Source organism: Cricetulus griseus, chromosome 2 (genome assembly GCF_003668045.3).
Source record: "Cricetulus griseus strain 17A/GY chromosome 2, alternate assembly CriGri-PICRH-1.0, whole genome shotgun sequence".
Taxonomy (NCBI): Eukaryota; Metazoa; Chordata; class Mammalia; order Rodentia; family Cricetidae; genus Cricetulus; species Cricetulus griseus.
In genome coordinates, this window is record NC_048595.1 from 293,408,837 (window position 1) to 293,436,259 (window position 27,423).

Genomic DNA, 27,423 nt, shown 5'->3' on the forward strand with positions numbered 1-27,423 from the left:
CCTGATGAAACTGGGGCAGTTTGGCTTGGAGGACCTTGTTCAACAAAGCCATCTTTCCACAGCCTCAGTGCTGTCCCTCTCCAGAGGACCCAGTGTGCAGGCCAGAGCAGGGTAGGAGCTTTCCGATTAGTCTCAGAGCTCTCATGGATCTCCAGAACAGCAGAGGAGAGAAAAGTCAGAGGCCAGTTTGCTGTTTTACTCCCTACAGAGAGCCCTGACTAGTCAATTGATTCTTTGTTCTCGAAAGTCTTCCCTGCTGGTTTTCTGTGTGAGGTAGAATCAGGGCCTTTCCTTGTGAAGCTACCAGTCAAGGTTAAACTATTTCAGCATTTCTGTCCTTTTGCAGAATCTAGTGTGCAAAATCCCCTAGGTTTTCATCACAGTCAACAGCCTGCTCAAACAGGCTTGTTGCAGAACACTTGAAATGCTTGCCCAAGCTGTTTAAAGCGGCTACATCAGTGTGTGAGCTCACCTCCCCCTAAGTTTGCTCAAGAAAGTCAGATCTGTGTCCAGACCCTCTCATCCCCAGGGTTAACCTGAGGAAAGGTGCGGGACTTCGCGGTGCCCTCAGAGCCAATGACCAGTCAGCACTTTAGAGGGTTTCATTCTGGTGAATGCAAAGCCACAGGAGAGCCAAGGGGCAGTGGGGACCCGCCAAGGCAAGGACAGAAGGCGTCCCAGGGCAGGAGGGCGTTGCGTAGTGCATCTTTGGGAGCCTACGTGAGTGTGCACGCCTGTAAGGTTTGCCCTTGCATTTGCTTGAAGAAGGTGTGCAAGCAGCACCAACACGTGTTTGCCAGGCCTTGGTAGCCCTTGCCTTCTCCTTCGCAGCCCTGAGCGCCGGGCGGCCCCTGCGCGGGCGCGGTGGCCGAGGGAGGTGGGGCCGAGGGAGGAGATCTGCGGGCGGGAGGGCGGGAGGGGTGGATCCGGGAAGCTAGGGCTATTTGACAGCACCAGCGGCAGCCGCAAGAGTTCTAGGAGCGCCGGCCTGAGTGCAACTGGAGGGGCCGTGCGGTTTCCACCAGCAGCCGCAGGACCGCAGAGCAGCTCTAGCTTGCTCGCCCGTCAGCGCGCTCGCACACCGGATCTCCGCCGCGTGCCAAGGCGCAGCGCGTGGAGCGCCTGCCTTGCCTGGTCCCCTCAAACGTCACCATGCTGCCGCCGCAGCTGTGCTGGCTGCCGCTGCTCGCCGCCCTGCTACCGCCTGTGCCGGCGCAGAAGTTCTCGGCGCTCACGGTAAGTCCCGAGCTGCACCCCTGCCTTCCCCTGCTGGTTCCTCGCTCTGAACTCACGCTCTCCTCTGCGACAAGTCTCTAGGAGCAGGTGGCCCGGTGAGCTCCAACAGGTGGGTCCGGGAGAGTCCCATGGCATGCGTGTCCAGGGTCGGTAGCTACTTGCATGTGAAGGGCTGCAGGTCCTACCAGCCCAGGATAGAAGAGAGCTGGGACACGGGGATGCCCCGAGTCCTCACTTTGACTGGGAAGGGACGAGAGCAGGAGCCAGTATCTGGGCCACCGATGTCCGAAGCTGGCTCAGGACAAACTCACAGTAACTGGGCACCCACCTTGCCCAAGCCGACCCAGCCTGGGCTTAGCAAGCGGGCGGTTTCCAGCTCGGGCTCTCCGAGGACCCACTGTTCGCCGTTTTTTTTTTTTTTTTTTTTTTTTTTGGCGAGGGCGGGGGTGGGGGGGGGAAGGGGCCGCAGCCCATGGACTCTACTTGTGGCGGAACGTCGCAGAGACCCCTTTAATGAGCCGAGGAAGAAGCAGAAATGACATTGAATTAAAGACCATCTTTCTTTTGTTGAAGAACTCATAGAGGAGGAACGATCTACGGCACAGGAGGCACAGAGGAGCGTCCCTGGTCTCCTGGGTCCTATCCTCAGTGGCAGGATGCTGTACGCGCCAGGGCGCGCTCCCGAGCGCGAGTGGCACTGCGGTTTACCGCTCAAAGTTTGTCTCTCTTAGTTGCAGTACTGGTTACGCCAAGGAGAGAGGTGAGGTGCCAGAAGCCGAGCTGTGGATGGGGGTTGAGCCGGTCCACCTCGGGCCAACACAACCGCGGCCATTCCGCCAGGCCGGTGTCTGCAGATCCAAGCCGGCAGTCCTTGTGTGGCTCGCGCTAGTGAGTCCATAATTAATGCAATCTGCAGAAATGAAAGCATTCCACTTAAACGTGTTTTAAAACAAGTGCTTGAGAAAACACTAAGGTGGTGAGCAGGCCCCTGTGGAGAGGAGTGTTGCTGTGGCCAGTGCCTGGGAGGGTGCTTATCCTATGGAAAACCGGGGCCTCGCCCATGAGCTGAGGCTCTTTGCAAAGGCGAAGCAAGCTGGCCATCCTGTTGCTTTTTCTTCCTCTCCCTCTCTCTGTTTCTCAGCAGCTTGAAGAGGGAAGATTGAGCGAGTTCGTTGTTCATACCTAAAATTCTTCTGGAGCAGTCCCAGGGCCCTGCCTTGTGTCTCATGAGTGACTGATAGATTAGAACCGTAGCTAGAAGCTGGAGGGATTTTTCACCCACTCAATCTTGCCCTACCCGGAAAGAAGCCCGAAGGACTGTATGCATGCATTCACATATGGATATGTGATGTGTGGATAGATGTGCATGTGTAAACAGAGCTCACACACACACACTCCAAGTAAGTTAAAGTCCATGGGGAAACAGACCAATTCTCAAAAGGATATCTTAGTACCATCTTTATAATCTCCAAGCAGCAGCTGCCTGCAGTTACTGTCTCTGTCTCTGTCTCTGTCTCTGTCTCTGTCTCTGTCTCTGTCTCTGTCTCTCTGTCTCTCTCTCTCTCTCTCTCTCTCTCTCTCGTGTGCGTGCGTGTGAGCGATTGGTAACGCACATTTTCTTTTCTTCTTGTCTTGTTCTCTTGCCTTTTTCTGAAAACTTCTTGCTTTCAAGCTCTCACCCTTTATCTCCTTATAACTTTGCAAGGGTTTCCTGGGCTCCATGGGTGCCAGCAGCTTGTGGGGTCCCTTTACTGCAGCTAGGAGTTGGTCTTACACCATACAGGAAGTGTTCCCCAAGAACACTTTGTCTTAAAATCACATTAACATGGAAAAAAAATGCTATTTCTTTTGCATCCAGAAGAAAAACTTAAAGCTATAAACTATTATCATGATTCTTCTCCCCTTACCCCCAATCTAAAAAATTAAGACTGTGGCTGCAATTAGAAAGTACTTGAGATATGACTGAAATCTGAGTGATCAGCCACTGGTCAGATGTTCTGGATTTTTCTGTGGTGCTAATCTCTTTTCAAGTTACCTTCTGTTTGCTGGAGAAGTCTTTGGGTTCCTGAAGCCTATCATGAAGAATGGCCTCCTCTGTACAAGGATTGCATTCTGCCTCTAGTAAATGACAGAATGTTAGTCTGTAGGCTTGCATGGGACTCTGTTCATAGAAGTGCAAGGGACTCACAGTCCATGACAGTGTGTGGCACTCTCAGGCTACAAGGGTGCATGGGACTCACATTTCATGGGGATGTGTGAGAGCCATGTCTTTTCTTGGTGGGTGTCTGATTTTATGCCAAAGACTTTGGTCCTCCATGGTCTCACCTATAGAATGGGGATGAAGACTATCTAGCATGTCCTGAGGGTTAAAGCTAACATTTGGTACAACTGGGCCATGCTCACTCTCCAATCCAGATTACACTGTTGGTTCATGGAAGGGAGTTTCAGAAACCATAACCACCAGCTCACATGCGGTGGTAGTGCCGTTAAGAAATATTTAGATATTGGCACAGTAGATCTCTTTCCTGGCTTAGTTGAGACAAATTGTGTGGGCTGTCCAGGCAGATGGGAAGGCATGTTTTCTGCCCCCCTTTGTCTTGTCCATTTCCTCTAGAAAGAGGTAAACTGATTCACTTCTCGGGGAGGAAGTGTACATGGGCAGAGCCAGCCCATGTATTTTTCCCTTGGACTGGTTATGCACAGACGTTGGCGTTCTTTCCAGTAAGCATTGGGCATTCTGCTACATGCTCTGTGTTCTTCAACGTGGGTCTCTGGAGGGCAGGAGAATGGGGAGACAACACTTTGCATGTGTGGATTCAGAAGAAGCATTGCCTATGATCGGTCCATGATCTACTGTTGATTGTCCAGTTCTCTTCTGCTCTGGAGTGATGGTGGAGGAGTGTGTGTACCATGCTGCTATGACACTTCATCCCTAAGTGTGGGTGTTCAACAAAGTCATCACTTTTCTTTCTCCTCATCTAGCCATGCACTTTTGACTATACCCCGTGTTCTGAGGAGACAATCATTCTCCAGAGAACACATGAGACAGACTTGAAGGTTGTGAAGGAGGAGGAAACTAAAAGACAATGCTTTCTATAGGAACTCACTTATGTGGGACATCTAAACCCCAAAATGTAGCTTTGATTTGAAGTGTGGATCAGGAATAACTTCAAGCCTGATAGGATATGTAGGAGAGCCTGGATGCATGTGGTCTACCATGGCTCAGGGGGTTAAAAAAATTCTTGCACCTTTGTGGCCAGCCAGGACTATCAAATGGGGAGGCCATAAAGACTGTCTGTGACTTGTGGGGTTGGAGGTGAAAGGTGATATTTACATAGGTTAAAAATTATATTAAAAGACACATGATTCCAAATATACAAGTGCAAGTTTACAATGAGGAAATTACATGAGTACTTTGAAGCTAGAGAAGAAAATTGAAGAGATAATTTCTCTTTGTGGATGAGTTCGTTTACAAGACATGAAATGGACAGCTCTGTGTGGGATCAGGTCGGGGGCAGAGTTGTGCCACACATTTTGTGTCTTTAGACTTTTGAGTATCCATGCATTTATCAAATACTAGATTGCAGCCCACATGAGAAGTTTCAGAATATGAGTTAATGTTTCATTGAATTCTAATTTCACATGGCCTAAAACCAAATCACTCCAAGTGAGAACCATAGATATGTTGTTTTGTGGTTTTATAGTTCCAGGCTGAAAATCAAAAAGCAAAGGTTGTAATTCAACACAAATAAACAGCATCGAGTGAAGAGTCAACTCACATTTATATTTTAGAATTAAAAAGGAATCATAAATGGGGATTTTATACTATAATATCTGGCCAAATTAAGCAGATTTTCAACATCAAGAAGGGTCACAGGACGGCTTCACTTTGATGAAATCCAAGGATACTCACACTCACAGTGTGGCTTACAGTAAAACTGGCACAGGATACAGGCATGGGAACACACACTCTCACACGTCATTGCTTTCTTCTTGTTCTTGGTTTCACTTCTCACTCCATTCTACTCCTGTCGCTGTTACATTTGGGGCCTCTCTTCTCCTCTCTTCTCACCAGCCTGTGGAGATTCTGACTTTTTCCTCCTGGCCCTCACTGAAGCTCCAGAAGGGAGTTCTTGGTTGGCTTTTGTGCCTCACATTCTCAGCCCTGTGCCGCTGCACTGGGGTCTGTGGTTTTGGGGGCCTCTTGGCAGGGTGGGGCACCAAGCTCTTCTTGTCCCCAGAACCTGGCACTGACAGGGAAGATTCCTGTTGTCATTGTTGGAAGTGACCTCTAACAACCATGAGGGCTCAGAGGGCCAGTCGAGGTGGCGGTCAGCCAGAAGCATAGAAATTCTAGCCAGTGCTCCTCCGTTAGGGCCATTCCGTGCCTGTCCTGGAGTTGTTTTGCACTGCAGTCGCTTTTAAAGGAGCAAGACCATAAGTTTGTCAGCAACAACCAAAAATATAACTGGTGACTGTAAATTCCCCCTCCAGATTTGGGTGTTTTATCTTTGAGATCCAGAACCCAAGTAGATAACAACAAGAAATCCACTTTGAGCCCCACGAGGGTGCACCTCAGGGTTGAGCTGCTTCTTGACATTAATTGCCTGATGTTCCAGGACATTTCTTGCTCTGGTTAGCTCATCTGCCACCACCAAGGACCAGAAAAGAAAGTGGGTATCTCCAGAGACATTTGTGTAAAAGAACCGGTTATCAGTTGATGATGATGGGAGCTGGGTCCTGAAGGAGCAATGAAATTGTCACATACTCCAGGGTACTCTCTCTGAGTTGGACTCAGAAGTCCTCCTGTTGCACCCTCCCAAAAGAAATCCATGCTGGCCATGCCTCTCTGACTGCACAGGTGTGTGCACACCTGCTAGCGCTTTGCTTTCATCAGGAGCTCAAGAAACTAGCAGATGTGTTGGCAGGACTCTGAGCGACAACAGGAGCATGTTGTTAGGGTAGTAGATAGGTGATAGTCATTCCTAGGGTACCTTTTAGCTCCCAGGAAGCAAGGCTGTGCATGCCTGAGATGGGAAGTCTCTGTGTTTAGCTGACAAATCTTTCTGAGTCTTCTCCAACTTCATTCCTTTATTGTGCTCCGATTTTATCCATTGTTACTTGTACATACTATACAAGTAAAAACCCAGCACCAATGTTTAAAATTTCATACCAAATGATTTTTCTTTTATTTTTGGTCGCATCCAGGCTGGGCCTGCCTCCACGTAGACTCCTTTCCAGTCACGTGGGTTTCATCCTCACACACACCCTTATTATACCATGTTAACAATGAATCAATCTAAAATATGGAGAGACCTCAGCATAGTTCACATTTATGCACTCAATACAGAATCTTTCCTTACAGATGAGTAAAAGTAACAGACTTAATAAGATATAGCCATCTCTACTGATAGCCATTTTGATATGAAATAGATTTCACGATTCAGGCAGCAGTGGTACACACTCCTTTAATCGCAGCACCCAGGAGGCAGAGGCAGGCAGATATCTGAGTTTGACACCAGCTTAGTCAACAGAGCGAGTTCCTGGACAGCCAAAACTACACAGATAAACCCTGCCTTTCGAAACAACAAACAAAAAAGAAATAGAGATCTTACAATAATAAAGGAAATCCTGTGCTCATAATTTAGAAAATAAATTTAGATGGCATTAACTGAAAATGATTTACTGCAGCTTAGTTTTGATTATTTATTAGTTCATTCAACAGACGATGTGGGTCTGTGTTGTTAAGTTTCTCCTAAGTATAATTAAACATTTTAAAATTCGGCTCTTCAGGGCCAGAGAGATGGCTCTTTTGGTGGTTTTCCTTGCAAGCACAAGAACTTGGGTTTGATTCTAAGAACCTGTGTTTTTAAAAAGATGGGCACAGTAGCATGTACTTAGACTCTCAGTGCTGGAGAGACATGGACAGTCCTATCCCTATCATTTGTCCCCTGTCAGCCTGGCCCACTTGGTGAGCTCCAGCCAATGTGAGACCAGTCTCAAGTATACAAAGATGAATGGCACCTGATGATCAACATCCAAGGTTGTCCTTTGACCTCTATCCATACATGCAAATTCACCCACCCATACAATGCACATCTACACACACACACACACACACACACACACACACACACACACACGTATCTGCGTGCACACACACATGCAAATCTACATACACAAACCTACAATGTACATGTGTATCTGTGTGTGTGTGAACACACACACACACACACACACACACACACACACACACACACACACACACACAAGTTGGCTTTTGGGAGGAGGACCTTAGCATTCTTTTACGTTCTGGTGTTGGCATGATGGGGGAGGGAGAAGAGGAGAAGTGTTTTTGAGTTTTTTGTCTGTTTATGGTTTGGGGTTCCAGGCCATGACACTTCCTGTGTGTGGAAGCTGCTCCCTGAAACTGTCTGTGTGGTTTTCTGAGCTTTATGAGAGTGTGAAAGGCATGTTGTGCTATTCCACCATATTTCTGTGTCAAAGAAGAGTCTAACCAAGCATGATGATAAGTCTGTTTCAAGGTACCCATTACATTCTTAGTAGGGAAATGAACAGGCAAAGAGTATTCCTGTGTTCTGGCTAGAACAGTGGTCCTGCCTTCTCCGTCCTGCCTCTGAAGGGACAAAGAGTTCCAGGGTACACAGCTTCACTTCACCTTCTTTTAGAGGAACTCGTTTCTTAGAAAGGGGTGTGAAGAGGAAGGGGAGAGAGAGAGAAGGGGGAAGAGGAAGAGATAGAGATAGATGAGGGAGAGGGAGAGGGAGAGGGAGAAAGGAAGGATGGAGCAGAGGAAAGCAGGTTCTACTATGGAAGGAAACCAGATATATGGATTCCAGGCTTTTTCCAGGACAGTCTTGGCCAGACCTACTGCCTCTGGAAGTGAGTGAGCATACAGGACATTTTACACTTTGAAACAGGCTGAAACACCCAACTCTGTCCCTTTCTCTTTCTTGGGGTTCAATGCATGGCAAGGTGCCCTCACAGGACAGCCTGCCTGGCGTTGCCTGCAGGAGTGTTTCGGGAGTTTTGATTCCAGTGGGGGTTGGAATCTGTCATTTCAAAATTTTGCCTGCTCATGAACCAACAAGAATCGACATCATTTCCTTTTCTTTGAGAACTGTTCATTCATTCCAGTGTTGAAGGGAGATGGCAGTACTCTATAGGGGCCCCCTTCTTTGTCCCTAACCCTGTCTTCTTGGACCTAGTGTCTGTTGTCAGTTCTGGCTGGGTTTGTGTGGGTTGCATGAGAAACTGACAATGTAGTTCTCACCACTCGTGTGGGACAGTGACCCTTTCTGCCCCCCCATCGGGCCCCATAGAGAGGTTACTGGCCATCTAAAACGTGACCATCCATACCAGACAAATGTCGAAATTCATATCTCAAACACAAACTGGAACTATAGCAGATAGATGTTGGTGTCTGGCTAGTATTCCTAATGACTTACTGAGATTGTAACCAGTCACCCTTAGCTGTGTTTTTGTTGGTAAACTTTGCTGTCACAGGGTCCCTTTATCGTTGCTGTTGGCTGGCATTTTCTCATACCTAATTGAAGGTTGGAAATAACCTTCAGATGATGCAAATGTGGTGTGCTTCTGTTTCTTCATGTAGAGGGGGCTTCCTTAGCCCTTGGGCTGGGCTTATCCAGACTTGTGCCCCGGTTGAGGCACAGATAGCTTCTGTTTGCTGCTTAGTCACTGTCCCCAGAAAAAACCTCAGGAGACTTGGAGCATCGTAGCCTCCAGCCCTTCTGTGATTTAACAGAGGTCATTGGTAAAATGCTAAAATGGATCCCCAGGTTGCGATACACCACAAGGTAGGGGGCTCACACTGTAGCTGAGACTGTGTGGTCAGCTGAGGCTATTCACAGTTGTGAATTGTGATTCCAGCCCTCTTCACGTGGAGAACTTCCTTCCTGGATACATATCGCACATCCGTGGCCTTTTTGAGTGACACATATGGTCTCTTCTTGTACGTGGGATTGAGATGCTCGTACTAATCACAAACTGGTTTTTTTTTTCTCCCAACTCTGCACTGTTCTTTCAGCTTTCTGAGCTCTTCCAGATAACATCTCACTTGCCCTCATCATCTCCTCACCAGATGACTATAAATATACGTTCTGGCTGCGTGTAGCTCAGAGTTTTGAAATCCCCTGAGGGTAAGGAAAGTGAGCAATAGCTGTGACCTGAACATACACGTTCAAGTCCTTTCTTGAGCGGATACACAGATAGGTGCTGCGCCAATCAGCGCTTTACTCTTAAAAGGTTTATCTTTTGGGTAGAGTTGCCAAAGACGGATCTTTCTATTCATAGACATAATCCAGGTGGAGCTGTGAGCTCTCTTTCTGTACTCTTGGCTTCTCTCCCACCTTCCTATCCTCCCAGAGACACCCAGGTGCAATCACTGGGCAGTACCGACCTACCCCCCTTCCACCCATCGGAAAGTGCTTCTAATGTTTCCCGAATCATCCACCAGAGGGAGCCCGAGGGCGCAACCTCTGTCTTTTCAGAGGGGCTGAAGGCGGGGCTGGGATTCCCACCACAGCGGGTTCCAACTTCAACTACCCCAAGGCTCTGCCACTTAGCATGCTCCAACTTTCCAGTCTTAGACATTTAACTCAAGGCACAAAACCTCAGCTGAGGGAATTAAAAAGCGGGGACATTGTATTTGATGTTTCTAATAACGTTATTTGGAAATCTGGGACATTCATGTTAAACTCAGTGTTACTCCCCAAATATCAGATAGGAGTAGAAGTTTGGCTTTAAAATAAGCTAAGTTGGGGGAGGAAACAGGAGACTTGGCATATTCTGGGGATTGGATTTACTATTTTGTTTCTATTGCAGACTTAATTGCCCTGTTAATTTTAAAGCAATGACTAGAGTTATTTTATTTGCAAAAATTAATATTATATCTGTGTTCTTCACAATAAAGCTCTAAAATGTGATGTTTTAATGATTTTAAACCTATAATAAAAGAACAATAGCTACAGCACAACAATGTGCCCAGCATTGCAAACCTTTTTAGTTCAGCAAGTTCAAATGTGTTTTATGGAAATCCTTTGGGAAGGTGAGCTACCTGCTTATTGGGACCATTCATCTTGTTAGATACATTCTACACAGAGAGTCTGATGAGATATACTGTCATGTATATTCTTTTGTTTGTTTGCTTGTTTTTTTTTGAGACAGGGTTTTACTCTTTAGCAGCCCTGGCTGTCCTGGAACTCACTCTGTAGACCTGGCTGGCCTTGAACTCACAGAGATCCTCCTGACTCTGCTTCCCAAGTGCTGCGATTAAAGGCTTGCGTTTTGTTACCATTGCCTGACTTCTCATGCATATTCTTACAGAGACTGTTGACATCTGGCTTAAAAACCATTTATATTTCTTTTATCCAAATACAGGAAGGAAGTTAAATATCACTAATGCCCCTGCTCAAATTTATGTCACCATTCTGGCATTTCTGTTACCTTTTCCTCTATTCTTTCTGTCTTCTTTGAAATGTGTTAAACATACCTGTGTGTTGTCTGGCTGCTTTGACTGTAGAAGTCACTTCGGGAGGAGGGGGTTCATTCCTTCCCTCCTTCAGTTCCTCTTGTCTCTTTCCTTCCATCCCTCCATATTTCCATCTGTCCCTGTCTCTGTCTCTTCCTCTCCCAGGCTTTTCCAAGTGTGCACACTTAGTCTAAGGCAGAGAATATAAGGAAGGTGAGTGAACAAGCCCAGAGCCCATCTGTTCTATTTTGAGTCTGAAAATGTCCTGAAGGCTCAAGGTTAAGGTCACAGCTGACCAGCTTCTGAGAGGTGTCTGGATCCTGAGGTTCCTACCCTGGTGAGTGGATGCGGTCACCTGAATGGGCTATTAGGGGGGTATTGGGGAAGGCTGGGGGAAGGAGGTTACTTGGAACACGCCTTTCAAGGGTCTATTGTGTCCCTGGACCCTTTTTATCTCTTTCTCCACTTCTTGGCTGCTGTGTTCTGCCTCACCACTACCCAAGGGACCACAGAGTGACACCTCTGAAACCATGAACCAAAATAAACCTCCTCTTGGAAATGTTCTTTTCTCAGGTATTTTGTCGAGGCGATGAGACATGTGACTAACACACGAACTCAAAGCCAAAACCTAACTAGCCTTCTATTTTTATTTTTTAATCACTTAAGAAAATAACTTTTTCCCCTCTGTAAATGCTTTCTGAGTTTCCATTTAATGCAGAACCCAAAATAGTAACCTTTAAATTTAAAAAAGCAAAGCAAAAAAAAAAAAAAAAAACCAAAAAAACCAAAAAAACAACTCACAGTCTTGTAATTTTTTAGCTGAGGGATTTGGAGCTCCTGGGACATGGTGCTGGGGCAGCAGCTTGATTTGAACTGTGAGAGTGAATGGAACTCAGCTTTATGCCATAAAACAGGTTGCTTTTTGTGGGGAGTGATGCACAGTATGGAAGGACTGGCAGAAGCTGTCTTGGATGTTCCTTGCTCCCAGAGGCACTTTGTAGGCTGCCAACCCTCCTATAGGACTGCCTTGTGGCCATCACTGGAGGAGGCCAGCTGGTATCCTGAAGGATGCTGGGAGCAAAACAGTTCTGATACTCAATGCCATGCCACTCTAAGTTGCTGCTGGTCCTCCCTCTGTACTGTGTAAGTACACACTGGTGGCCTCAGAGGCTAGCCCACCTCTACGCACACACTGGTGGCCTGAGGGGCTAGCTCACCTCCACATACACACTGCTGGCTTCAGGGGCTAGCTCACCTCCACAGCCCACAAAGAGCACTTCTGTGTGGCTCACTCAAGTTAGCTCATCTTTTGTGGCCCCCAAAGGACAGTGTTATAATTATAAAGTGACCTGGAGCTGTCATTTGGAAATATGCAGAACAGTGTGTTCTAGTCATATGTGTAAGGCAGAACCAATGACATGAGGTCTACAAGTTGGTGTCAGATACCAGGCTCTTCCACATAGCTTCCTTCATACCATTGCAGCAGGCCCACTCTCCTTCCCAGTATGGCCTCTGGACAGAGGGTGTCACTCAGGGGAAGGCTGGGCATACCACCTACCTTAGGGTTTCTATTGTTGTGAGGAGACACCATGGCCATGCCACACTTATAAAGAAAAGCATTGAAGTGCAATGTCTCGATTACAGTTCATTTGGTCTGGTACATTCTCATCATGTGGGGAGCATGACAGAGTGCAGGCAGACATGGTGCTGGCTATATCTTGATCAGAAGGCAACAGGAAGTGGACTGTCTCACTGTGCCGTATCTTGAGCGTATATGAGACCTCAATGTCCACCCGCAGTATGACACACTTTCTCCAACAAGGCCACACTTACTCCAACAAATCCACACCTCCCATTAGTGCCACTCCCTTTAGGGGCCATTTTCTTTTTCAAACTACCACACAACCTAATGGTTCTATGTCTTTATCCTTGTTTTCTTAGCTGATAGCAATGGGCTGGCTTTATTCCCTCCTTCTTGCCTCCTCCTGCATTTCTTTTTTGATCATCCTTATGCCTTCTGTCCACAGGGAGGGTGGCATCCCATCTCAACTGCTCTACTTACAATAAAGTGGATGGAGTAAGTCTCTTGTGTGCTGTGTTCCCACACAGGGAAATAGGGGATTTTGGGACATTTCCCAAAATATCTAAATGTAGGGAAGCCTGGCAAGAAGACCTGGTGTGTTACAGCTCAGACAGTGAAAGACTCAGTGCACGAGGGCCTCCACTGGAAGCAGTTCCCTAAGTCCTCATGGATACCATGTGGGTGGTACAGGGACTTGAGGTAACATGGGCTCTAGGTATGTTGTTGCCTGAGCCAGCAGACTGTGTGTGTCTGGGATTCAATGCTTATTGTGGTGGACCTGCTCTTGAATGGGAAGAGAGTCCTCAGCCACTACTCTTGTGATTTCAGTCTGGCCTGTCCATATCCTGTGTCTCATTGCTACAGGTTATTGCTAGACTCCTGGTGAAAGTAAGGCTCTCAGAGCTGAGGTGGTGGGCTTGGCTACTGATGCAGAATGCTTGCTCCCACCTCCTGGTTTTTTAGTGCCTTGGGGTTCCCTGTTGCTCTGAGCATGTGCCTTGTACATTATACAGTCTCCCTCCCTGCAAGGAGGCCTCTTGGTTTGCAGTGGCTGAAACTTCTGCTCTGTGTATAAACAGAACAGGAAGCTGGGCATTGGTTGGGCCTGTTATTATATTTTTTCTCATATTTAATGCCTAAAAGGTAACTTATCTTTGAAAATGATATACTATAGCAGTAAGACTTACTGAAATTAAGTACTTAGCACTAATTGACGAATGATGTAGTTTGGGTAACAATGGCTAATATTTCTGCAGTGCATAGTATGCACAAAACCCTGTTCAAAATAATTAACTCATGTATGTATGTGTGTATATATGTATGCATGCATATGTATATGCATGCATATGTGTGTGCAGCTTCTAATTCTCACTATTATCCCTAACAATGAGTACCCTTACCTGCACCCCTAGTAGCACCTGCATCTAATTCTACCTGTATTAGTTACTTTTCAAATACTGTGATAAAAACACCATGACAGAGGCTACCTATAAAGGAAGGGTTTATTTGTACTAACAGTTCTAAAGGGACAAGAGTCCATCACCATCATGGCAGGGAAGCATGTGGCAGGCAGGCATGGTGGTGGAACAGCAAACCAAGAGCTCATGTCTCAAACCATCAGCAAGAAGCAGAGAGTGTGAACTGAAAATGGCACGTGGCTTTTGAAACCTCAAATCGAACCCCCATTGGACATACTTTCTCCGACAAGGCCACAGCCCCTATGACTCTCCAAACAGCATCATCAAATGAAGACTAAGTATTCAAATGTCTCAGGCTATGGGGAACCTTCTAATTCAAACCACCATATTCTACCCCTGGCCCCAGAGGCCCATGGTCATATCACAGTGCAAAATGTATTCAGCCCAACTCCAAAAAATCCCCATAGTCTTTTCAGTCTCAACATTGTTTAAAAGTTCCAAGTCCAGGATTTCTTCTGAAGCTCAAGATAATCTCTTAATTGCAGCCTCTCCCCCCCCCCCCGGTAAAATAAGAAAGCAGACTACATACTTCCAATCTCTAATGGCACAGACTATACCTTATCCCCACAAAAGCAAGGCACAGGGGCACAGTGAGGAAATACTGGCCAAAGCCTAGCCAGGTGAACACCAGATTCTCTAGTTTAATTTCTGGTGTAAAATGGCTTGGAAGGCTCTGGCCTTCCAGCTTCACCTCTTGCAGGAGACATCTATTACTCTGGCTGGTTCCACTACCCATGTGCAGTTTTCTTAAGAAATATCCCATGGCTGTGGCATCTGCAACATCTCTGGGTCTCCAATGCAAACCCTGGCTTCCCTTCCACAACTTCACAAAGTGGCCTCTCAGGGCCTCAGTGCAGAGGTCCCCACCCCTACCTCAACATGCACTTCATGATCTCAGAGGCTCTCTGAAGCTGCAGAGTAGGAATCCAAGACCCTTTACTTGTGACTTGTGCATCTTTCATGATTCTAAAGCCAGCACCAGGAGGATAACATTTATCTTTCCAGCTTTGGCTACCAGTTTGGGATGGACCCTGACCCTCTTGAATTACATTTTCAGCAGCTTTTGTTTGTTGTTCTGTTCTAAGAGCAGAAAACTCTTAGGCCCCTTTCTTTCACAGATTGGAAGCTTAGTGGAGTTTGGTGCTGTTCTGAGGGCATCTCTTTCCTTTGCTCCAACGCAACCAGGCTTCTCTTAACTGTCCCATCTCTTTTATCATAAGCCTTGGCTATAATATTGAATCCCTTGGTATTCTTTTTCCTCTTCAAATAGGGCGTTTTGTGTTTCTCTTTGTCCCCCCTTTTCATCGTAGACCTACACGAAAGTGATTACTAATAACCACAGGACATAGTCACTATGAGGCTGTCTAGAAATCTCCCCTACTGAGGAAATTAGATCGTTACTTCTAAATGTAGGCTCAGGCAGGCTCTTAGGGAAAGTTCCATTGTTTGACACAATATCCCAAGGATATCCCAGTTGCCAGTGTTGTTCTCTCTGAGACCTCTTGAGCTGGGCCTCCACAATCCATATCTCACAACTTTTGGGAACTACCATCAGAACAACTGCAACAGCCCACCAACCTCTGCTCACAGTGTTCAATTGCTTTTCTCCTGAAAGGCCTGGAAGACTTCCACATTGCCCCCAGTTTCAACACATTCATGGTCTTCACCGAAACATCCCCCTTCCCTGTACCAATTTCTGTATTAGCTACTTTTCTATTGCTGTGGTAAAGCACCAGGACCAAAGCAATGTGTGAAGGGTGAAGGAAGGGTTTATTTAGGCTTATGGTTCCAGAGGAATAAGAGCCCATCATGACCATAGTGGGTAAGCATAGCAGCAGGCAGGTATTGTGGCTGGAGCAGCCGAGGGCTCACCTCCTAAACCATAAATAGGAAGCAGAGAAAGTGCACTGGGAATGGCATGTGGCTTTTGAAACCTCAAAGCTCCCCCTCCCCCAGTGACATGCTTCCTTGAGCAAGTCCACACTTCTTCCTCAGGATCCTCCACCCCCAAACAGCACCACCAATTGGGACCAATTATTCAAATGCCTGAGATTATGAGTGACATCTCATTCAAAACACCACAGTGCCCTTGGCAGTGGATGCTAAACATCATACTTACTAGCATATTTAACCTACTGTACCCCATAGCACTGGGATCTCTTAACTGTACTCTCAGTACCGGGTACATCTTACTTCATCCCTAAGAGTTGATGCTTCTAACTATGGGTGCATCTAACTGTATCCCTACCAATGGACACCCTCATTATACCCATCTTAAAGACAAGAAAACTGAGATCTGGCTGTATTAAATGACATAGCAGGGTCATGGGATGAGTGAGTGCCCAGCCTTGATGAACGGTGAGGGAAAATTACAGCCGGTACAAGTTGTGAGTCAGGAGCTTGGGCCAGGGCCTAAACCTCATTCTAGTGCTCCATAGCTGTGTTCCTGTCAGGGTCACGGGCTTGCTGGACTGGTGTGGAGGAATCTGGGTCATAGGCAGGAAGTGTTGGGTCCCAGAAGAACCTGGAAAGGATCCGCCCGCAACATCTGGAGGGGATTCTCAGGACATGAGAGGATGAGTTCAGATTGGCCATGCCTGGGAAGGTTGGGGGAGCTAGTGAGAGGCCATGCTGGAATCTGCTGTGGGAGATACAGGCAGACCTGCATCAAGAGATGGGACAGAGGCCGAGCTGGGAAAGGCCCAGGCCACTGTGGTCAGCATAGTCTCTCTGGCTCCCTTGCCTCTGAATCACGGGTATTCCTTTCCAATAGCAGGCATCTGGCTGCAACAATCTCAAGTGTACAATGTCTGTCGCTGAAATCTCAAACGCTTCAGAGACCCTAAAAGACCCTTTGGTTTATTGTAAAACATAAAATGTGCTTTGACTGACGCATGGAAGCAGTTTCTCTGGCAAATTTTGTTCGTGCAAACTTGCAGGCAGGATTGCTACAACCCACTCATTTAACTGACCACTGAACCCCTTGCCAAGAAGTACATCCCTGAACTCTAACCTCCAGGCACTCATTCAGAATTACTGGGTATCCCTTCAGGCAGTCAAAAGAAGTCTTAAAGTCAAACAATAATATGGCAGACATTTTGCAAAGTAATAGTTCTGAATTGTCACAGCCTTCCCAACTCTAGCAATTTTGGAAGGTCCCTGCAAGGCTTTCCTCTGTGGCTTTTAGAAGCATTGTTTCAAAGACTGTCTCATACCACCTAACTGCTTATACCTGAGGATAGATGAAGGCAACTCCTATAAAGGGGAGGATTTAATTGGGGGATGGCTTACAGTTTCAGAGGTTTAGTCCATTATTGCCATCATAGTGAGCATGGCAACATGCCAATAGGCATGGTTGAGAAGGACTGGGCCTAGCATGGGCTTTTGAAATCTCAATGTTCACCCCCAGTGACATACTTACTCCAAGACCACACCTCCTCCAACAAGGTCACACCTATATGAGCCTATGGGGGCCATTCTTATTCCAACCACCACATCCCACTCCCTGGCTCCCATAGACTTGTAGCCATATCATAATGCAAAAATGCATTCAGTCCAACTTCAAAAGTCCCCATATTCTATCACAATCTCAACACTGTTTAAAAATCCAAAGTTCAAAATCTCTTCTGAGACATATAGAAATCTCTTACTACAAACTCCTCTAAAATAAAAAAGCAGGTCACATACTTCCAACATAGAATGGCACAAAATACACATTACCATTCCAAAAGGGGAGAAATGGAGCATACTGAGGAAATCCTAGACCAAAGTAAGACTGAAAATCAGCAGGGAGAACTCCAAATTCTGCATCCCTGTGTCTCATTTCAAAGTGCTCTTCAGAACTTCATCTCCTTCCAGCTTTGTTGACTGCAGCACACTTCTCTCTCTTGGGCTGGTTCAACACCCTGCTAACAGCTCTCCTCAGTGGGTATCCCAAGATGCTGGTATCTCCAGCATCTTGGAATCTTCAACAAATCCAGGCTTCACCCTCACAATTTCATGCAATGACCTCTGAGCCTCATGTAGGGACACCTCTAAACACACCTGTCCTCAATGGCTTTTCTTAGCAAAGGAGGGAGAGTCCACAGCCCCTTCTATTCTTGATTCTAAAGAACCACATGTTTGAAGCCAACAACTTCTAATGATTACTGAGCCTGGAATTTGGCCCCCTTATTCACTTACATTCTCATCAGCTTTCTGTTGACGGTTTCCTTCACTGCTCAAGCTTTCCTTTAATTACTTTACACAAGTTGGAAGCTTAGCTGAGTGGGGTGTTTCCCTGAGGCCACCACTCCTTTTCTTCTATTAGGATCAGAGTTTTCTTTAATTTTTTTTATCTCTCTGAATGCTGGGCTTAGCTCCATTATACTTTCTGGTGCTCCCTTTCTCCTTAAACTGTACACTTTGTGTTTCTCTTTGTCCAGCTTGTTCCTTTTTATTATAGATATGCCTGAGAGTTATTGATTACTAGACTGTCTTGAAATCTCCTCTGCCAATGCCATTAATCTAAAATTCTTCAGTTCAGCCTCAGGCAGATTTTTAGGATGAGGCCAAAAAGCTGCCACATTCTTAGACAAAATGTCACAAGAATGGTCTCTAGGCCACTTGAAGATTTCTTAGTGGTATCCAGTTTTCTGTCCTTGAAATATGTTACTAACAAAAACTTAAAAACAGAAAACATGTTCACTTTCTCTTCTGGGATAGTCTCAGAGGACCAGGCATGAGTCCTGGCATGACACCTGGGACCCAGGGGGTGGCACTTTCAGGTGGGGATGCTGGTCTGTCTCCAGAGACACTACTGATGGAGATCTGGTTTGGGTTTTGAAGTGTGTCACCTTCTCCTGGATGATTCTGGAAGCATTAACTGAGAATACCACACTCCTGAAATCTGCCAGAGATCAGTTTGTCTGTTGTTGTTCTGGTTGTTATTCCTATGCAGGAAGGTTGGACTGCTCTAGAAAGGAAGGAACACTTTTGGATCAGAAGAACGATTGGCTTCCATGTCACCCGTTCTTTGTGCTCTCCATGCGCAAGACCAGAAATCCAAGTACTGTTTTATCTCCTCTAATCAAAGTTATCCAGACCTGAGAATACTATACTCAAGGATCCTTAGAAAAAAATTTGCCTGTGTTCAAGTGTGGGGTATACCTTTAATCCTAGCACTTTGGAGGAAGAGGCTGATGTATCTCCATAAGTTCAAGGACAGCTTGGTCTATGTGGTGAGTTCCACTCTATCCAGTTCTATGAATTTGGACCTTTTCTTTAAAAACTTGTCTTTACATGTGTGGTAGTCATGGTTTAGCATCCTCTGGATTTCTCTCTCTCTACTGAGACTTTATCCTATCATTATGGAAGCACGTTCAGAACAAGCTTGGTCTCAGGTAGTTTTCTGTTGTGACGATAAAAATACCCTGACAAGAGAAACTTTAGGGAGAAATAGTTTGTTGTGGCTCACAGGTCCAGAGGGACGCAGTCCATCATGGCAGGGAAGACATGGCAACAGGCAGGATGACTTGGTGACAGTCTGGCTGGCCTTCATCAGCTACACTCAGGAAGCAGAGCATGGACAGGAAGTGGGGCCAGGCTACTCCCCTTTGTGATCCACTTCCTCCAACCAGGCTCCACCTCCTAAGGATTTCACAAACTTCCTAAACAGGGCCACCACCTGGTGACCAAGTGTTGGACCAGTGATGGACAGCTCTCATCCAAACCACAGCTACTTTGTATTGATGAGAACCATTTGAATGGGAAATTATGGTCTCATGATGAGGCAGAGAAGGGGCTACAAGTAGGACTGTGTGTGGATCTGCTTGGAGCATTGGATACACGGTGCCATACATGGGCTCTACAACATGGGGCTTCTAGATGTTGACCCAGGTGGACCAAGGTTCTGAGAGGGCTCAAAGGCTGAGTGGATCATAGGACAATCCTGCTCCCAAATCAAACAGCTCGCTTCCCAGAAAGACCCTTGCACCTCCAGCAGATCTTATCTACCAGGGTTTGACCCTAGTTCCCAGTGTCTCTTTTTTCCTTTTATCCCTGTCACTTTTGCCAAATATTTGACATATTAATTTTTTTCAAACACCAAAGTGAATTGTCCCCTTGGTTTATATCTTCCCCACTTAATAATAAATAGGATCTTGGAGCCGTTCTGTGGAGTTCCTAAAACTGTAGGTTGGCTTTACTCTCAAGTTTTTGACCATAATAGAAACAAACTCAGGGACACCTTTGTACAATCCCCCAAATTACTAGGCTGTACAAGATCTAGGCCCAAAGATCTGTTCTAGTGTGCAGTTAGCTGGGAGAGGGAAGATTTGTAGAATTTGTCTGCAGAAAGAAGGAAGCAATCTGAACTACTGATGTGTACAAATTGACTTGTTGCTTGGTAATTAAAGAAAAAAAAACTCATATGATTTTCTCTGCCAAGTTCACACAGTATTTTGTGGGTTGTATCCCAGAGAAGTCAAGATGGGAGGACCCCCTCCCAAGCCTGGGTCCTCCCCTTGTTCCCAGATCTTGGGCACCTAGATACCACATGAAAATGCTTGATGGCCATGCAAGTTGCAGAAGGGTCCAGGGAAGTCTGGGCAGCATTTGGTAGGCAAATAGTGGGCAGTCAGGCAACCTTGCACTGGCTGGATGCAGGAGGCATGAGGGAATGACTCTACCCTCTCCTCTTGCTTGGCTTTAAGGGAATCCATTACCCAAATCTCAAGAACAAAGCATATTTTTCATAGTATGTGTACAACACTCAGCCTGGCCTCTCTGCATTTGTCCCACAGGACAAATTCTTCCAAACTCCAGCCCAAGGAAGGGTGCACCTGCAATGTGTTTGTTTCCATGTCAGCCATTGCCTTGTGTGGGAAGGAAGTGGGGTGGGGAGAGAGGCCAACAAGAAAACTCGTCCTGAATGCTTGGCCTAACGGATGTATCAGCCAGCCAAGGAATGGTGACTGGCGCAGAGGGACAGTAAATCGTTGTCCATCCTCAGCATTCTTTTCAGAACTGCGGCTCCATCTCATGGGGGCTCCTCTGCTCTGAGCATCATGGTCACAGTGCTGGTAGGACTGAGTGAGGCGCATGGCGGGGTGAGGCGGGGAAGCACATCCCAAGGTTCCTGCAGCTCAGCAGTGAACACCAGCCTCTCTTTCAGCAACCTCCTGGTTACCATGTTAGTTGAATTTTACTGGTGTCTCTGATATCTGGCCAACCACCAAAATGATGCAATTAAACTGAATAAAAAATATATAATCAATAAGACCATGTAAAGCTATGTTTGCAAGGTAGCTGACTTTAGAGCTCCTTAGTCATTTTCATTGCCAATCAGGGGCTATTTTTCTCTTGCTATCCCTACATGGACTCTTCTTAGGTGCTTTCCTTTTCAATGCCAGGAATAACACTTAGGACTTGCCTGTGCAAGGCGATCACTGACTACAGACTTAGGTAGACAGAGCATCATCTGTGGTGTGAAAATCCCCATGTCTATGAAAATATAGATAAGATGACTTTGCTAATCCATTTCCATTTGGAGGAAGAAGTGTCAGCTCTTGTACTTAAGTTAAAGCTGTTGAGTACCTCTCATTGGAGTTAGCCCTGGAGTAGAGCATTTGAAAGGGAACACTGGGTGTCTGGCCACTGCTCTTCACTGGCTGAAGTAGGATTGAGGGGGAATGTCCTTCTGTATATATGTTCCTCTTATTGCATGATAAATAAAACACTGCCCAATAGAGGCAGGAAGATAGGCAGGACTAGGAGAAAAGGAGAACCCTGGGGAAGGTAGGCAGAGGGAGACTGAGTAGAGACGTCATGTAGTGGAGGAAGGAGTAACAGGTCCAGGCATTCGCCGGTAAGCTAAGACCACAAGGAAATACTTAGATTAATAGAAATGGGTTAACAATTAAGACAGAGCTAGCCAATAAGTAGTCCTAGTCATTGGCCAACAGTTTAATAATTAATATAGCGTCTCTGTGTGCTTATTTGGGGCTGGGGCTGGGGCTGAGGCAGCGGCGGGACCTGGCGGGACAAGAAACTGCAGCAACATAAGATACTGTCAGCTGCTCACTTAGAGTGAAGGGCGTTTGTGTTCAGGACAACAAGGGGCACTCTAGGCCTTTGTCTCCCATGGTGACTGTAGCCTACAACTGGGGTATGTTCAGGAGTGCCTGCCTGTGTAACACTGGCTCTACACAATGGGAAGTGCCTGCTGCCTAGTGATTTTTCACATCTTTCAAGCCATGGAACCTCCAATCTGCATTGCTTCCTGCCCGTTAAGGACATCTTCCTGACATCACTCCCATCTATTTATATTCTTCGAACCATTTAAACATTAGTCTGTGTTGATCTCTGCAATGGTAGTCTTGTTCCAAATTCATTTCTGCGTCAACAGACGTGTCTGAAGTGTTCCATGGGTGCCTAACAAGGTAAGCACTTTCTAGTTTCAGAAGCCCTGGCTATGATACACTACAGCCTTGAGGTTACAAGCATCTGCCTTTCTGGTTAGTCACATGAGGCAGTCTGGCTAGGCTGACCTCCCTCCAAGAGGCTAATGTGTTTCTTTTCCCATATCTTACACAAGCCCTTGCTTTCCCTGGACAGGAACAGCATTAGCTGACCTGACCCTTCTGTTTAGCTCCACAGAACTGATGTTCCTTGCCCTGAACATGGGGGAAGCACAGTAAGGGCTGTTCCTGCAGGTTTTGGTAGTGTCTCCCTTGTGACAGGGCATGTGTGGAGGCCTGGGGTGTATGTGGGAGGGTGGTATTGCCTATGAAACCTCCTCAGATTTTTCTTCCTAGGAAACTTCCTAAGCATAGGGAATAGTTTTTGGCAGAGGAAAGTCCTCAAAGCTGAGCAGAGGGAGATCTGATTTGCTGGGGCAATTGAGTGTTTTTTTTTTTTTTTAAACAGATATGGGTTCACCAGTTTATGTAAACACAGACGTGGCTGGCTGAACGGAAAGGATCAATAGTGTGTGAAGGGCTAGGACTGAAGAACTGGGTAATCTTCTAAATCTCTATTTGTAAATGGCCCTGAAATCAATAAACCTCGGCACATCAGCTCCCCATGCACCTCTGAGCTTGTCCCGAGGCTGGATCACAAGCACTTGTGGTAAAATAAACAGGGCCTTTAGTTCCCGACCAGTGGCTGGTCAGCATACTGACATTTACAGAGACAAAGGGTGCTCACCACATCGCCGGCATGCCAAGATGCCTGGTTGCAGCCTCATTAGAAACAATTTCTCATCCCCTTGAGAGACCAGAATGGAAATTTCCAGTTCCTTCAATAAGGCAGTGCGTGTGTCTCGTCCCTGCCTTTGGGCAGGCATACTAAATTAGAAACAACATTTTTTTTCTGTTTGATCCACTCAGAAAATACACATGAAGTTCCAACAGGTCCAGGTCCCCAAGAGTGACCTTTACCAGAGGCTTCGATGGGTGCTTTGTGCCTAGCAGGAGCTAAGATCAATCACCGTTGGAACTGCCAGGCAGGCATAAGACAGCTTGAATAACCCCCTGCCACTTGTTCTGGCTTCAAATCTGCTTGTGGGTCCCACTGTTTTCTTCTAGTGATTCATGGTCCCACTGTGACTTGCCTTGTGGTCGTTGATTGCTCCATGTGCTGAGAGGTGGGGTCTAGTTTCTCTGCAGCCACGCCCTTTTAAGCATCCTTCCTGCTCCAACCCCAGCTATTCAGGAACCACAGTGCTCCTTACTTGAAAGAACTAGCCTGGATATCCATGGCACACAGAAAATATGGGATGGACATATTGAAGGCGTCTGCTCTTTCTTCCCTGTCCAAGGGCATGCTTGTAATTTCACAGCACCCAAGAAAGCTCTGATTCTTGCATGCAAACACTTCCTCAACTATGAAAAATCTTTTACCCTTTGACTGAAACTCACATGTGTTGAGAAGTGGACAGAGTGTGACCTAGCCCTTTGCCTTGAATATGACAATGACTCCAAATCTACCAGGGCGGGGTTGCTGTGGAGGAAGGGTGGAGGAATGCAAAGACCTTGGCAGTTTGACCAGCTGGAGAAGAGGCAGGTTGAGGGGAAGTGGCCAGTGTGGGCCTGTGGATATGAGTGAACATCAAAGCAGCTAGTGACTCCAGTGAAGCTCAGGTGTGTCATCTGGATCCCTGGGCTCCCTGTAGTCCCTCTGCTTGCATTTGCTGTATGGTTTTGCCATAGTTTTTCCAACTTCCTCCTTAGAGAAGTGCCCAGAAACCATGTTCTGAAGATCCCAGTCCTGCCTGCATGGCTGTAAGGGAAAGTGGTAGGAAGCCAGAAGTACACAGATATCAGGCTTCCTCTGTCTCGTCCTGATGCTAGCAGATCTTGAGAAATGTATGCTGGCATTCTGCTGATGTCACTAGGGAAAGAATAGGGTGAAGTGGGTCACGAAGGCCCGGAGGAGATGGCCAGTACAGAGCCAGTACTGTTACAGCAAGCACATGTGGCTCAGAGGCATCTCTGACTAGGGTAGTGAGATAGAGAGATAGAGAGAGAGAGAGAGAGAGAGAGAGAGAGAGAGAGAGAGAGAGAGTGTTGCATTCATGGTGGGAACCATAGAGCACAGAGCATGTGGTGACCGGTGGAACCAGAACCTGGAGCTTTTGCTTTTCACTCTCAGGAGACCACGAGCCTTCCACGGTTGTCTTTGGAGATCCCAGCTGAGCAGCTTACCACCTTTGCTATGTAGGCTTGCTGAGGATGCTGGGTGAAGATGTTTCTTTCTCTCGCCTTTATGTTTGTGTATAGATTGACTGATGTCTTCTCCAGGAATGGCAAGCTCTTGCTGAGAGCCAACAAGGGGTTCTTGCCCATGTACAGGAGCTTTGCCTCCTGTGTGTTGACAGTAAAAGCAAACACAGATATCCATTCTATGCAGTCCATCATGGGGGCTGATCTCAGGCACCAGTTCCCTCCTCATTCCAGGCTGGCTAAGGCCACCATTATTGATGGGTCTTCAGCTTCCTCCCGGGCTCATCTGAGCCCTCTGGCAATATCTTGGGCTCAGTTAAGTCCACCCTCCATCTCCCCTCTCTCTGTAAACTTCCCTCTTGGATATACTACTCTGCCAGTCATACCTAATGTCTAGGTGAGGCAGCCTCTAAGGAGCCCAGCTTTCTCTGACTCACAGTTGAGAAGCTCCAGCCCATGGCTGATGAGTCTCCATTGCTCTCAGCCTGTGGCAAAGCTGAACATCATGGTGGGATCACACAGAGGGGCAAGCTGCCCATCTGATAGTGATCATGGAGCAAAGGAAAAGGCAGGAAGATGGGAGTCCCAGTGGGTCATTCAGGGAAACATTTCTAGTGACACCTCCCATTAGGCCCGACATGTTAAAGGTTCCTCCTTCTCCCAGAGTATTGTGGACTTTGCTCAAGCCTTCAACACACAGCCTTTGGGTAGCATCTTAAGCCATAGCAGCCATCGTCTATGTCATTAGCCCCTGACTCTCCTTAGTATTTATTCTGTGAGGTCTCCTGATGTCCATACACCAGCCTCCTTGAAAGTTCTATAGCCAAGGCTACCAGGCACAGCTGCAGGGCATTGGCACTGCCCAGCCCCAGAAGGCAACACAGAATATCCCAATAATTAGCCCAGAGTAAGAATTTTTAAATGGCAGTTACTGCTGCTGCTGTTGGATTTAGGAAATGTGGAACAGGTGACGGGTGATATCTCAGCACCCTGTAGCATGTGAAGCTCTCAGTATTTGGATGCAGAGAGGTTTGGCCTCTAGACTGTACTTTCCTGTGTGACATGTCTGGTTTATTTTTAAATGATACTAACTACATTGGTGACTGCAGCCAGCTAGCTAGTACCTCATCCTGCAACTCAGAATCCAGATACACACACACACACACACACACACACACACACACACACAGAGGGAGAGAGAGAGAGAGAGAGAGAGAGAGGAGAGAGAGAGAGAGAGAGAGAGAGAGAGAGAGAGAATAAATTGACTCATCTTGGATGTGTCTACTTGATAACTAGCTATAATCATGTTCAACCTTTGAGGGTAGCAGTTTCTTACTTTAGGAAACCCAGATCTTGTGGTGAGTTTAGAGTCTGGAAGATGGGAGGTTTAAGTCTGGGCTCCATCCTGACTGAGTTAGACTATGACTGAGCAAAGGCAGTCCAAGAAGGCCCGGTACACTCTCTCATATCTGAGGGCTTTTACTAGCTCTTCTCTGTGGACCCAGGTGAATTTACTCTCTCACTTATTTCCACCACACTGAGTACACAGTTGCCCACAGTCCACAGGTACAGGGAGGGAGGAAGGAAGGAAGCTTGGGTGGATTTCTTCAGATTGCCTGGTTTGCTTACAGTTTGATTCTGTTGTTTTCACAATGAACACTCTGTTCTAGCTTGACCACTGATGCCCAGCCACTTGGGTGCCAAGCATATTCCTGCTTGCTGTCAGTGGGTCTTTAGTATTTCACAAGTTAAAAAACGGGAAAGCTAAGGTGAGTCAAAAATGAATGACTTTAAAAGCAAACCGCTGAGGTCCACTGAAGAAATCTGGAAAATTTAAGAGGACAGAGAAGAAAGCACAAAGCTGAAGTCCGTGACTCACAGACAGATCGCTCTGACACTTTTTGTGGCACTGAGAATTTTGCAGTTGTTTGTCCATGGAGCCTGTGTGTGTGTGGTATTTGTGTGTATGCATATATGTATTATGGTGTATATATATTATATATATACATATATATGTATGTATATTATATGTGTGTGGTATTTGTGTGCGTGCATGCATGAATGTGTGTATACATATATGTGTATGTATGTTATTATATATGTCAGTGTATATTATATGTGTGTGTGGTATTTGTGTGCATGTATGTATGTATGTATTGTGATGTGTGTATACATATATGCCTATGTATATTATATGTGTGTGTGGTATTTGTGTGCATGTATGTGTATCTATGTGTATGTATTTTATATATGTGTGTATGTATATTTTATGAGAGAGAGAGAGAGAGAGAGAGAGAGAGAGAGAGAGAGAGAGAGAGAAGTCCCACATAGTGAATAGAAAACTGGAATCCTATTCTAAATTTACATTTAGAAGTATTTTTGACATGCAATACAGAACTGTTCAATGCTTCACATGATCTGAATTTAGTGCACTTCTGATGTATACAAATATCATAGCTATTATCATTGCTGCTTTTTTGCTTTGCATGGATCAAACCCAGGGTTTTGTGCATCCTGGGCAACCACTACCAGTGAGCTACAGCCTCAGCCCTGTGGAAATTTATGTGGCTGAAGCTTTTTTTATTGGAAACCTAGTTTCCCCCAGTTTCATTTTGCTGTTTTGAATACTATTTCAGTGAGCGACATTATACGCATGTATTTCTGTATGGTTCTAAGTTTTACTCCATGCTGTGTGGGAGCGGGATTGCTGGGTGGAGAGGTATCAGCGTGGCATTGGTTCCAGAGCACGCTGTAAATCAGCCTGTGTTTCCGTGCTGTCAAACACTGTGGCTCGGGAGCAAGTCACCACTGGTGAGATGAGAACCAGAAAGTTTGTTTTCCTTGGTTTCTGAACTCAACATCAGCGTTCATTACAGACTTCAGTGTGCGACGATGGCACTGACTGCAAGCCTT

At 46.3% G+C, this 27,423-nt stretch overlaps 1 protein-coding gene across 2 annotated transcripts in view; it reads left to right on the top strand.

Annotated features, from left to right (window-relative positions):
* Positions 1–1,152: 1,152 nt before the first annotated feature.
* Smoc2 (SPARC related modular calcium binding 2) overlaps positions 1,153–27,423 on the top strand; it is a 126,172-nt gene continuing 99,901 nt past the window's right edge. For both annotated transcript variants that reach the window (XM_027401161.2, XM_027401162.2), the window contains exon 1: positions 1,153–1,236. In XM_027401161.2, coding sequence (XP_027256962.1) covers positions 1,153–1,236 — 84 coding nt within the window. The remainder of the gene's footprint in view (positions 1,237–27,423) is intronic.